General features: G+C 44.0%; 1 protein-coding gene across 1 annotated transcript in view; it reads left to right on the forward strand.

Annotated features, from left to right (window-relative positions):
* The window catches only part of sardh (sarcosine dehydrogenase), a 249,311-nt gene that overhangs the window by 141,769 nt on the left and 93,915 nt on the right, over window positions 1–13,627 (forward strand). The window contains exon 15 of the mRNA XM_039762751.1: window positions 247–360. Within this exon, the coding sequence (XP_039618685.1) occupies window positions 247–360 (114 nt within the window). The remainder of the gene's footprint in view (window positions 1–246; window positions 361–13,627) is intronic.

Consider the following 13,627-nt stretch of genomic DNA (forward strand, 5'->3'; position numbering starts at 1 on the left):
CTTTACTTTTCTGGGTGGGTGACATCAGAGCTGTGTAGAAAGAAAACACAAAATGTTATTCTTTCTGTTTCAGACACCATCTTACTAGTGTTCCTTTTATGTTATTCCCAGAAAAGACACCAGTTTAGTTAATTCACAACATTCAGACAAAGTCTTAAAAGTGAAAAGATAATTAACTGGTTATTTGAAAGAGGTGACAGAGGTAAAGACCTTATTATGGAACCTCCTTATGTTTTCACCCTTTAGGCTCCACAGTTTACACATGTATGCTGAACAAGAGAGGTGGCACTGAGAGCGACCTCACAGTGAGTCGGATTGAGCCAAGACCACAAAGCTCTGTTTTGGCCCCAGCATTTGAAGGTTAGTGGCTGTTAAACTTTTATATTGAGTAAAATAACTAACAGATAGTACATGATATGATAGTATTTTAACACATGTAAAATGTGAATTTGCATAGCTGTTTGAGACAATGTCTGCCCAGCATAGCAGATTATTTTTATGACGTCTTAGAGCACAATTAAATTCACTACCTAATTTTAAGTTGTTATGTTGTTAGGTTTTTGTTCCAGTATGATGAATACATTTACATATGTGATCTAATCAGTCCTTTTTTTACCATAATTAGCAGTTAATGACATGAAGAGGCTTATTAGATAGTTAAATATTATGAAATGATGTCTTCATTAATTTTGTTAACAACAGGAATGTAGTAAAAACACAGGTGTCAACCTAAAACTTAAAATGTGCTGAAGTCAAGTTAATGATATCCATTTGTGGAAATTAAAAAATCCTTATGGTATTGCAATTCCTTCTGTACTTTGTATTGATTGTGGTCATTTATTCAACTCTGTATTATGCCTTATAGGTAAAAAGTTCTTTCTGTGATAAATATGGAAAATGTGCTTCTTGAAAAGTGGTGATGCTATTAAAGAAAGGAGGTGTCAGTTGGTAAAGGGCTGGTTAACAAGCAATAAATTTTATATGGTGACCCGTTCTGTTGTTTTGTACTCCTCAGAAAGGCTGGAGTGTGTCGCTGTAAAATCTGGGTAAAAAAAAGAAAAGGAGTTGTGTTCCAAATTGTGTTGGAAGTGGCAAAAACTGCCCCTAGTTGTATGTGTTAATAAATGTCTTCCATTTACATTTTAAATATTGAGTCTAGTCTGGGTAGTTCAATTATGCCTTTTGCATCCTGATGCTGAAAAGCACATGTACTGTAATAACATAAGGACATTTTGATGAGAACACTCCATGTAGCTCAGGCTATCCTGACAATGTCTGTTCCCCTCTTTCAGAAAAGTTCTGAAAGTCAAGACTTCAAGGTCCCCAAAGTACTACTATTGACTACACATCTTGGTAATTTATTTAATGTACATATTCTTCTTTGTGAAGAAATAACTTGCTAGCAATATTTTTCCTCAACTAATGTCTGATCATTCTACACCTCTCCTTACTGCTGAAGAGCTGATTTTTAAAAGCAACATTTGGGATCCTCCCTACTAATTCCCTTCATCATCTTAAACACTCTTGTTATGTCTGCTTTTAATATTCAATTGCTTATAGGTAACCAGTTGTTTTAAACCACTGCAGGAATCAGACTCACACCGCCATGCACACTGCTTCCACCATGAAAAGAGAATGCTCACCCAGCGTAATCTTCCGTTTTGTTTATTGTGAGGACTCTTTTTCTGGAAGAATGTGTTATTTTCCAAAATTGGCACCTGTTGCTTATGTCTTTCTGCATGTTAACTATTTTTATCGTTATGATAGTAATGTCATGTTGTCATAAGTTTAGTTGTTTGTTTTTATCACGGGTGCAGCCATCTTTGCATTAGAAATGGTGTTCATTGCTGATAACGTGGTCCAGATGGCAGAATGGTAGTTTAAACACTCTACTTTTGGGGTATAAATTAAGAAAAAAAATATTTGTGTATAATAAATTAGTTAGCCAAAGCCTGTCAGGTAGCTTTAAGACATCCTGCAGTGAATTTGACTTTGATTTTTTTGTACTATTTTTTCTGGCTTTGATGATCTATCTATATTTCTAATATTCCCCTATTATTTTTACTTTTTGTCAGTTCCTAAATTATATCTTTGCCTGCTCCATTATAATATCTCCTAATCAATTTTTTTTCTTTTGGTATTACATTATCATCCTGCAAGATTCTTATAATCTACGCCCTCCACCAAGCGACAAAAATAGAAGAACTTACGTTATGCAGTGCTGTAATGCTATTGTGCTTCATTAATTCCAGATAGAACCATGATTTTCCTATATCTTGAAGCATTTTTTGTACAGCTCACTCTGTTTTAAAAACATTATCACCAACATCTTCATTCTAAAGAATTAAATTCATTCTAAATTTGTACTTAATCTGTATCCTAGTTTATAATGGCGCTTTTCCACTGCATAGTACGGCACAGCACGGTTCAGTACAGCTCACCTTGGTTCGGCTCAGTTCGGCTCGGTTTGCGTTTCGACTGCAGTTTAGTACCGCTTTAGAGTGGGCGGGATTATTCACGTGTCGTTATAGTTGCGCCGCCTTTACTGCCGTGACATCATCGTAAACGCGCCACAAGCGACCTCCTGAAAAACTTTTTCATTCCGTGTCGCCCCATCCAGCTCTCGCTGGATCCGCTCCTCGGCTACCAACGAGAGGAACGCCTGTACTTCCTCAATAGACCACGAAACAGCCATTTTTGGTTAAAACAAAATGGTGCGTCCGAACCTTCGCTGGCTGTGCTAAAAATCTAGCGGGTCTGTTGTATCTCGTGTCGCAAGTTCAGTGACGCAGTAATGACGATTTTCTCCGGCCAATCAGTGACCAGCAGAGTTTACACGTCACGTTTTGGTAACGGTTCGGCACGCTTGGAACCTCGGCTGAGGTGGTACTAAAAAAAGGACCAGGTACTGTTTCCAGTGGAAAACCCCCCAAAAGTGAGCTGAACTGAACCGTGTCGTGCCGTACTATGCAGTGGAAAAGCGCCAGAAGTGTTACACTTTGAGACTAGCTACTAACTTTTATGCCCATTTCTGTTCTCTAAATGCCCCCACACCCCCTAGTTTTATTCTCATTTCTGATCTATCTCCCTCTCTGTTTTCCTTCTGGTCCTTCAGAGAGTTCTCACTATTAATAGCCCTTTCTCATTTTTCTTATGTTACACATCTACTCTTCCTTTTATTTAATAACAGCAGAGACATTTTTCCTTGGGTAACATCTCTGCCAGTTTGACACTGACTTCTCACTGGAATTCCCTGACTGTCTTTATTATAATGTTTGGAATTTAGAAAGTCCTCAAATCAATAGCTTAGTTCTTCTTGACCTGTTTGCATCGCAGATAAATGGGTCATCCAGTTCGACTATCTGGAACTCACTGGCTGCATAGCTTGGTTGTGTGTAGGGTCAGTGAAGTAGGAGGCCTCTAAATAATGTTTGCTCTCACAGGGTTGGGTAAGGATTTGGGGGTTTGGGTTGGTGGATGTGTCAGTAAAGGTGTTTCTTTTTTATGTTTCCCTTTTAAAATAAGTTGTAATCTTTCCCTTCTTGTATTTGTCTGTTTTAATAAATGTTTGAGCACAACATGACACTTTTAAATTAAATCTGCTTTACAATATCTGTAGTAAGCTTCAATACCGCTGAGATGCTGCTTTAAAGGAGAGATGTGAAATATTTACTAAGTTGTTATGGTAACTGACTTTTATTCAGAGTGCTGATGGAGCAAAATTGTGCCGTTAAACATAGCTAGTGAAGCACTGTGATTTTTTTAAATAGCAAGACTAGAGTGCAAGATAAGGAGCACAGAATGTCTATTTTGGACTTTCTGCAAAGTCCTCATTTAACGTTTGTGGCAGGAAGAGTGCAGCTCCATATAAAGACATTTCAACTTTTCATTTATTTAAGCTAACCATTTGATTTAATAGGTATTGTGAAAGGCGCAATATAGGCGCCTGACCCAACACAGATAGACACGGAGGCACGTATAAAAAGTACAAAGACTTTTATTGTTTCTTCAGCTGTGGGACACGTCTTCCCCGTGCCACACAGCCCAAACACAGTCCCAAAGCGCAATAACACAACCAACAATCCTTCTCTTCCACCACTCCTCCTCAAGCTTAGTCCTCCTCCTCCCGACCCTGGCTCCTCGAGTGGTGGTGGCTGACCCTTTTTATAACCCACCCAGAAGTGTTCCAGGTGCTTGACCACCTGGTCCTAATTGCACCTCCAGGTGGGGCTGAAGATTTGTCCAGCCAGGCTGCTGAGTCCATGCAGCTCCCCCTAGCGGCCATCCGAGCCCCCAACCAGGCTGTGGAGGACTCCATCTCCCATGGAGCCCTGCGGGTGGTTGGGGAATCACCGTCAGCCATGGAGGCTGCCACCAAGCGTCCCGGGGGAGGTACTGGAGTGCCCATGGTGGCTCCCCCGGAACATAAGCAGCAGGGGCGTCCCTGCCGGGCATAGGACCCGGCTGTCCTTCACAGTTCCCCTCCCTCAGATGAGGCTTGTGGGGCTCATCGGCCTGCCCTGCGAGTGCCGGTCCTCTCCAGGACAGGGAGTCGGCATCCTTGGCTCCGCGGCTGTGCCCTGTAAAAACATAATGAACAGGTCTGGGGTGTTGCCCGACGTCCCTGCCACTTGGACGTCCTCTCTGGACAACACCTCCAGAGGTGGCCACCGTGGCCACAGTTAAAGCACAACCAACACCCTCCAGCTCGACCCTTGCGGAAGCAAGCAGGAAACTCCTGCCCTTTCGCCCGCTCCGAGGAGGGCTCGTGACATGCCTATAATACTAAATTAACATTTGTCTCTCTTAGTATTGTAACCATTTGCCATACAGTAACGACTTGGTGTAGCCTTCATATTCTTAATGAGCTATTTATTTATTTTTATAACAAAACATTATGAGGCATGTTTAATACAACAGGAGCCACAAACTTGTCCCTGCAGTTTCAGGAACAAGACCCAAATCAATTCTAAATGGGACACCTGCTCATTCCTGGGCCTGCTTTCATAGACAAATTTATTTAAAATTTTTGTCTAAAATGTGGAGGAAAATGGGAGTACTTTGACAAAAACCAGCGTGTTGAGAAGGTAGATACTCCAAACAAAGACATCGACTGGTGCATATGATTTAAATTCAAGAAAACTGACCCGTGAAGCAGCTGAACTGACCAGGAAGAAACCATGGTACCCTTATTTGCTTTTCTGTTACTATAGACAGCCATATGTGCTAGATCATACCTTTGTTTCATTAAGCCTGGTAGAATTTAGATCTTGACTGCAACTGTTTGGTCTCTGTATAATGCCTGGATCTTTCTGACTAAATGTTTGTTTTCTTTTTCAGTACTAATATATTTAATTCAAAATTTGCTATATTCATCCAAGTAGTAGCTGGGGTTGCTATGTGCTGTCTATTTGGACGTTATACGAGGGGTATTCTGACAGTAGTACCATTCGGTTTGTAGTGTTCAACAATAACTCGAGTGGACGAGTGGTTGTGAGGACAAAACAAAACCTTCTATTCTGCTGGAATCCAAGCACTTCTAGGCAGGTGGCACAAGTGTATTGAGAAGGGTAGAGACTCCATTGAGAAATGACATTATCAGTTTTATTAAGGTTCGGTCCATTTTCTATTAAATCCCGATTTTCTAACTTTAGCTTGACACCCCCTTGTAAAACAACTACTTACAATTGTAGTATATTTTATGTAGTAATTACCATTTCTAATTATAGATGAGATAGAATGGCAAGCCATTGGGTAAACCTGTCAAGATTTTGTATTCTGTAATAATTAGGAAAAAATTTAGGGGATAGGTGTTAACAAACCATTACGGTCTAGTAACTATAATATAATACATTTTGCAATGTTTTGGCATCATACATATTCATAAACTAAAGCAGTTCAGTTTAATTTCAGTGGGGCAAATTTTGAGAAGATGTGGCGATGCCTCAGTAAGATAAATTGGGGTAAGCTTTCAAGTATGAAGAGACTTGTGGAGATGTGGGGCTGGTTTAAAATTGTTTTACATATAATGTTGAGCAAGTTTATACCAAATTTTATATGCTGTCAAAAATGAAAGAAATCTCTGTTGTGGATAAATCAGGAGCTAAAATAGAAGTCACAAAAGAAAAAAGTAGCTGTATAATGTGATGAAGACGAATAATTCCAGTGCTAACTGTAGAGAGCAAAGGTTAAAAAGGATATTAGGAAAGCTAAAAGGCAGTTGGAGAGAAACATTGTAGAAAAGGTGAGAGATGACTAAAAGAAATATCTTTAATATTCTAGTAGTAAAAGAATGGTGAATTAGGAAAGGTAATGGCAAGGTAGAATATACAGACAGGGCACAAAAACAGATGCATTTGTTCAGTTAGTGAGGAGTGAAGGATTAGTGTCATGGGTTGAGTTTTTCAGGCCTTTACAAATACTTCAGTAATGTACAAGGGGCATTCAAATATAAGCAGGAATTTATGAGCTATGCTTTATTTATTGAATATAATGAAACTACTTATACACTATTTTTTCTGTATAGTCTCCTGCCACTGCAATACACTTGTTCCACTGCTCAGGAAGCTCCTAAATCCCAGAAGAGTAGAAGTCTCTTGACTGCATGTTGACCCATTCTTGCACAGCGTCAATAACCTCCTCATTCGACTTGAATTTCTTCCCTCCTAAAAATTCCTTAAGTGGACCAAAGAGATGATAGTCCCTCTCTGAGTGACTTGCTCCAATCATACACTCTAGACTGAGAGAGAGAGAGAAACACTCATCCCCAAACTGTTTTTTAAGTCTCGAATAAATCTGAGATGGAATGACTCCATTTGTCAAAAATTGAATAATAATGCACTGTGCAACGCTAGTGTGTACCTCCTGCTCCGACATGTTGATTACAACTGACAGGAAGGGGGTAAAGAGCAGCTAGCACTACTAACGACAAGTTCATATATGTGTGTATTTGTTCAATGAGCCAGGTCTACCTTGCACTGTTTATAAGAACAAAGCATGAAAATTCCTCTATATAACTGAACACCCCTCATTTTAATCCTATTTACAATATTAAAACTTTTGTGTCAGAAATAAAGCTATATACAACTGTTAATTTGTGAATCACAGGGAAATTTCAATCCATCCTCTTCCGCTTATCCGAGGTCGGGTCGCGGGGGCAGCAGCTTTATCAGAGAAGCCCAGACTTCCCTCTCCCCGGCCACTTCTTCCAGCTCTTCCGGAGAATCCCAAAGCTTCCCAGGCCAGCCGGAGACATGGTCCCTCCAGCGTGTCCTGGGTCTTCCCCGGGGCCTCCTCCAGGTTGGACGTGCCCGGAACACCTCACCAGGGAGGCGTCCAGGAGGCATCCTGATCAGATGCCCGAGCCACCTCATCTGACTCCTCTCGATGTGGAGGAGCAGCGGCTCTACTCTGAGCCCCTCCCGGATGACTGAGCTCCTCACCCTATCTTTAAGGGAAAGCCCAGACACCCTGGAGGAAACTCATTTCGGCCACTTGTATTCACGATCTCGTTCTTTCGGTCACTACCCATAGCTCATGACCATAGGTGAGGTTAGGAACGTAGATCGACTGGTAAATTGAGAGCTTTGCCTTACGGCTCAGCTCTTTTTTCACCACGACAGACCGATGCAGAGCCCGCATCACTGCGGATGCCGCACCGATCCGCCTGTCAATCTCACGATCCATTCTTCCCTCACTCGTGAACAAGACCCCGAGATACTTGAACTCCTCCACTTGGGGCAGGATCTCTCCCCCAACCCTGAGAGGGCACTCCACCCTTTTCGGCTGAGGACCATGCTCTTGGATTTGGAGGTGCTGATTCTCATCCCAGCCGCTTCACACTCAGCTGCGAACCGATCCAGAGAGCTGAAGATCACGGCCTGATGAAGCAAACAGGACAACATCATCTGCAAAAGCAGTGACCCAATCCTGAGTCCACCAAACCGACCCCTTCAACACCCTGGCTGTGCCTAGAAATTCTGTCCATAAAAGTTATGAACAGAATCGGTGACAAAGGGCAGCCCTGGCGGAGTCCAACTCTCACTGGAAACGGGCTCGACTTACTGCCGGCAATGCGGACCAAGCTCTGACACCGGTTGTACAGGGACCTAACAGCTCTTATCAGGGGTCCGGTACCCCATACTCCCGAGCACCCCACAGGATTCTCAGAGGGACACGGTCGAATGCCTTTTCCAAGTCCACAAAACACATGTAGACTGGTTGGGCAAACTCCCATGCACCCTCCAGGATCCTGCTAAGGGTGTAGAGCTGGTCCACTGTTCCGACCAGGACGAAAACCACACTGTTCCTCCTGAATCCGAGGTTCGACTATCCCGACGGACCCTCCTCTCCAGAACCCCGAATAGACTTTTCCAGGGAGGCTGAGGAGTGTGATCCCTCTATAGTTGGAACACACCCTCCGTCCCCCTTTTAAAGAGGGGGACCACCACCCCGTCTGCCAATCCAGAGGCACTGTCCCGATGTCCATGCGATGTTGCAGAGGCGTGTCAACCAAGACAGTCCTACAACATCCAGAGCCTTAAGGAACTCGGCGATCTCATCCACCCCGGGGCCCTGCCACCAAGGAGTTTTTTGACCACCTCGGTGACTTCAGTCCCAGAGATGGGAGAGCCCACCTCAGAGTCCCCAGGCTCTGCTTCCTCATTGGAAGGCATGTTAGTGGGATTGAGGAGGTCTTCGAAGTACTCCTCCACCGACCCACAACGTCCCGAGTTGATGTCAGCAGCACACCATCCCCACCATATACGGTGTTGACACTGCACTGCTTCCCTTCCTGAGACGCCGGACGGTGGACCAGAATCTCCTCAAAGCCGTCCGAAAGTCGTTCTCCATGGCCTCTCCAAACTCCTCCCATGCCCGAGTTTTTGCCTCAGCAACAACCGAAGCCGCATTCCGCTTGGCCTGCCGGTACCTATCAGCTGCCTCCAGAGACCCACAGGACAAAAAGTCCTATAGGACTCCTTCTTCAGCTTGACGGCATCCCTCACGCGGTGTCCACCAACGGGTTGGGGATTGCCGCCACGACAGGCACCGACCACCTTGCGGCCACAGCTCCGGTCAGCCGCCTCAACAATAGAGGCACGGAACATGGCCCATTGGACTCAATGTCCCCACCTCCCTCGGGGCGTGGTTGAAGTTCTGCCGAGGTGGGAGTTGAAGCTACTTCTGACAGGGGACTCTGCCAGCCGTTCCCAGCAGACCCTCACAACACGTTTGGGCCTACCAGGTCTGACCGCATCTTCCCCACCATGAAGCCAACTCACCACCAGGTGGTGATCAGTTGACAGCTCCGCCCCTCTCTTCACCCGAGTGTCCAAGACATATGGGCGCAAGTCCGGCGACACGACCACAAAGTCGATCATCGACCTCAGGCCTAGGGTGTCCTGGTGCCAAGTGCACATATGAACACCCTTATGCTTGAACATGGTGTTCGTTATGGACAATCCATGGTGAGCACAGAAGTCCAATAACAAAACACTGCTTGGGTTCAGATCGGGGGGGCCATTCCTCCCAATCACGCCCTTCCAGGTCTCACTGTCATTGCCCATGTGAGCATTGAAGTCTCCCAGCAAAACGAGGGAATCCCAGAAGGTATGCCCTCTAGCACCCCTCCAGAGACTCCAAAAAGGGTGGATACTCCAAACTGCTGTTCGGCGCATACGCACAAACAACAGTCAGGACCCTTCCCCCCACCCGAAGGCAGAGGGAGGCCACCCTCTCGTCCACCGGGGTAAACCCCAATGCACAGGCTCCAAGTCGGGGGGCAATAAGTATGCCCACACCTGCTTGGGACCTCTCACCGGGGGCAACTCCAGAGTGGTAGAGAGTCCAGCCCCTCTCAAGGAGATTGGTTCCAGAGTCCAAGCTGTGCGTCGAGGTGAGTCCGACTATATCTAGCGGAACCTCTCACCTCGCGCACTAGCTCAGGCTCCTTCCCTTCAGAGAGGTGACATTCCACGTCCCAAGAGCCAGTTTCTGTAGCCAGGATCAGACCGCCAAGGTCCCGCTTCGGCCACCACCCAACTCACACTGCACCCAACCTCCTTGGCCCCTCCCATAGGTGGTGAGCCCATGGGAAGGAGGACCCACGTTACCTCTTCAGGCTGTGCCCGGCAGAGCCCCATGGGTGTAGGCCCGGCCACCAGGCGCTCGCCATCGAGCCCCACCCCTAGGCCTGGCTCCAGAGGGGGGCCCCGGTGACCCGCGTCCAGGTAAGGGAAAACGTCGTCCACAGTTTTTATTCTTCATTGGAGGTGTTGAACCGTTCTTTGTCTCATCCCTCACCTAGGACCAGTTTGCCTTGGGTGGCCCTACCAGGGGCATAAAGCCCCGGACATCATAGCTCCTAGGATCATTGGGACACGCAAACCCCTCCACCACGATAAGGTGACTGCTCAAGGAGGGGTTTAGAAATAAAGCTATATACAACTGTTAATTTGTGAATCACAGGGAAATTTACTCATGGCAAACTACACTGAATGGCAACAAATTCTAAAGATAGAGCTAGGTGATAAAATGATAAAGATATATCGTGAAATAACTTTTCCTCAGTAGAAACGTAAGACATGGTCGATAGAAAGTCGATGTAACTCGTGCTATCCATGTTTTGACAGACAGCACAAAAAGCAGATGATAAGGAAAATAGCACCGCGCCATGCCAGTCATGTGGCTCAAATAGAGTTACACTTCAGCCACATCAGGTTAGGTTGATTCACACAACACAGAACTGGCAGCAGCACACATGTTAATGTTTGAGTTGCTGCAGCCACGCAAGTCAGGACATCATGAGAGGGAGTGAAATAAAAGAGAAAATGACGATAGAAAATGTTAATGAAAACAAAAAAAAAAAACATTACCAAAGAAGACAACCTAGCAGACACAGCCCAAGGCTTAAAAGATGAGGACACTGTTGAAACGAAGGGTAAGAGGAATTCTGTAGTGTGGAGATATTTTGGCTATTTAAAGTCCAACAAGAGTAGCATGCACTGCAAGTTGTGTTGAAAGCATGTTCCCACAAAGACATGTAATTCCACTAATCTTTTGTACCATCTGAAGCAGTGCCATCCTTTAAAGCACGTACTATGTAAGAATTTACAGTCCCAGACCAAGGCAAGTGCTGCCCTGATGGGGATTTCTTGTGCCTTTCTCTTCTTTTTCTTTTTTTTATTTTTGCCTTGGTGAATAGGCCGACCACAATTAAGTGAATATGTTGATTTTGTTTGTTTTCCTTCATTTACATTTGAAAGGTGCTTGAATTTGTACTGAGGATATATACAGAGGGCGGCACGGTGGCGGAATGGTAGCGCTGCTGACTCGCAGTTAGGAGACCTGGGTTCGCTTCCTGGGTCCTCCCTGTGTGGAGTTTGCATATTCTTCCCATGTCTGCGTGGGTTTCCTCTGGGTACTCTGGTTTCCTCCCACATTCCAAAGACATGCAGGTTAGGTGTGTGCTTGCTGTGTGTGTCCTGCAATGGGTTGCCGCCCTGCCCAGGATTGGTTCCCTGCCTTGCACCCTGTGTTGGCTGGGATTGGCTCCAGTAGACTTCCATGACCCTGTGTTCAGATTCAGCGGGTTGGAAAATGGATGGATATATACAGAGTGCTTTTTGTCTATTTATTTGTGGGTTTGTGTTCCAACCATTTTGAAGCACTTTGAGTCTATATAAAGGATAGGATACAGTTTAGAAGTAGTTTTTTGAGATTTTATTTTGTAATGATGCCTACTTTATTTATTTGGAAGTAATCAAAAGAATTTACATTGTTTTCTTTTATATTTGAATTTGTGTTAAATATTAAACAGTTCATGGAAGTCTGAAATCTTACTGAGTTACATTCAAAAATGCCAAAGATACATACAGACAGCCTTCTAATCTGGAACCATTCCTACTTATTTTTAGTGTATAAAATGGGACATTTTATGTTTTAATTATAATCCATTTCAACTCATGTGGTGTTTATCAATGCATTTAGCATGATGGATCATACGTAATCATTTAATAGAAACTTGTTGCAAAGTATAGCTCTGCATATTTCCTGAATCCTCAAACTGTTAGTAAAAAAGCCTCCGGCTACTTGTTATGCTATACCTAACTATATATTTCACAACATTTATTGCACGTCTAACCTTCTACTGCAAAGATAATCATTCTTTATTTATAACTGTGACAGTTTAAACTATTTCACATTTTTGCACTTTATTATGCAGAATTATTTCTTATACAGTACTTCGATTGTTTGAATTTCTGCAGTTGCTGCATATCTACAGTGGTGTGAAAAACTATTTGACCCCTTCCTGATTTCTTATTCTTTTGCATGTTTGTCACACAAAATGTTTCTGATCATCAAACACATTTAACCATTAGTCAAATATAACACAAGTAAACACAAAATGCAGTTTTTAAATGATGGTTTTTATTATATAGGGAGAAAAGAAATACAAACCTACATGGCCCTGTGTGAAAAAGTAATTGCCCCCTGAACCTAATAACTGGTTGGGCCACCCTTCGCAGCAATAACTGCAATCAAGCGTTTGCAATAACTTGCAATGAGTCTTTACAGCGCTCTGGAGGAATTTTGGCCCACTCATCATTGCAGAATTGTTGTAATTCAGCTTTATTTGAGGGTTTTCTAGCATGAACCGCCTTTTTAAGGTCATGCCATAGCATCTCAATTGATTCAGGTCAGGACTTTGACTAGGTCACCCAAAGTCTTCATTTTGTTTTTCTTCAGCCATTCAGAGGTGGATTTGCTGGTGTGTTTTGGGTCATTGTCCTGTTGCAGCACCCAAGATCGCTTCAGCTTGAGTTGACGAACAGATGGCCGGACATTCTCCTTCAGGATTTTTGGTAGACAGTAGAATTCATGGTTCCATCTATCACAGCAAGCCTTCCAGGTCCTGAAGCAGCAAAACAACCCCAGACCATCACACTACCACCACCATATTTTATTGTTGGTATGATGTTCTTTTCTGAAATGCTGTGTTCCTTTTACGCCAGATGTAACGGGACATTTGCCTTCCAAAAAGTTCAACTTTTGTCTCATCAGCCCACAAGGTATTTTCCCCAAAAGTCTTGGCAATCATTGAGATGTTTCTTAGCAAAACTGAGACGAGCCCTAATGTTCTTTTTGCTTAACAGTGGTTTGCATCTTGGAAATCTGCCATGCAGGCCGTTTTTGCCCAGTCTCTTTCTTATGGTGGAGTCGTGAACACTGACCTTAATTGAGGCAAGTGAGGCCTGCAGTTCTTTAGACGTTGTCCTGGGGTCTTTGTGACCTCTCGGATGAGTCGCCTCTGCGCCTTGGGGTAATTTTGGTCGGCCGGCCACTCCTGGGAAGGTTCACCACTGTTACATGTTTTTGCCATTTGTGGATAATGGCTCTCACTGTGGTTCACTGGAGTCCCAAAGCTTTAGAAATGGCTTTATAACCTTTACCAAACTGATAGATCTCAATTACTTCTGTTCTCATTTGTTCCTGAATTTCTTTGGATCTTGGCATGATGTCTAGCTTTTGAGGTGCTTTTGGTCTACTTCTCTGTGTCAGGCAGCTCCTATTTAAGTGATTTCTTGATTGAAACAGGTGTGGCAATAATCAGGCCTGGGGGTGA

Source organism: Polypterus senegalus, chromosome 9 (assembly GCF_016835505.1).
Source record: "Polypterus senegalus isolate Bchr_013 chromosome 9, ASM1683550v1, whole genome shotgun sequence".
In the NCBI taxonomy this organism is placed as follows: domain Eukaryota; kingdom Metazoa; phylum Chordata; class Cladistia; order Polypteriformes; family Polypteridae; genus Polypterus; species Polypterus senegalus.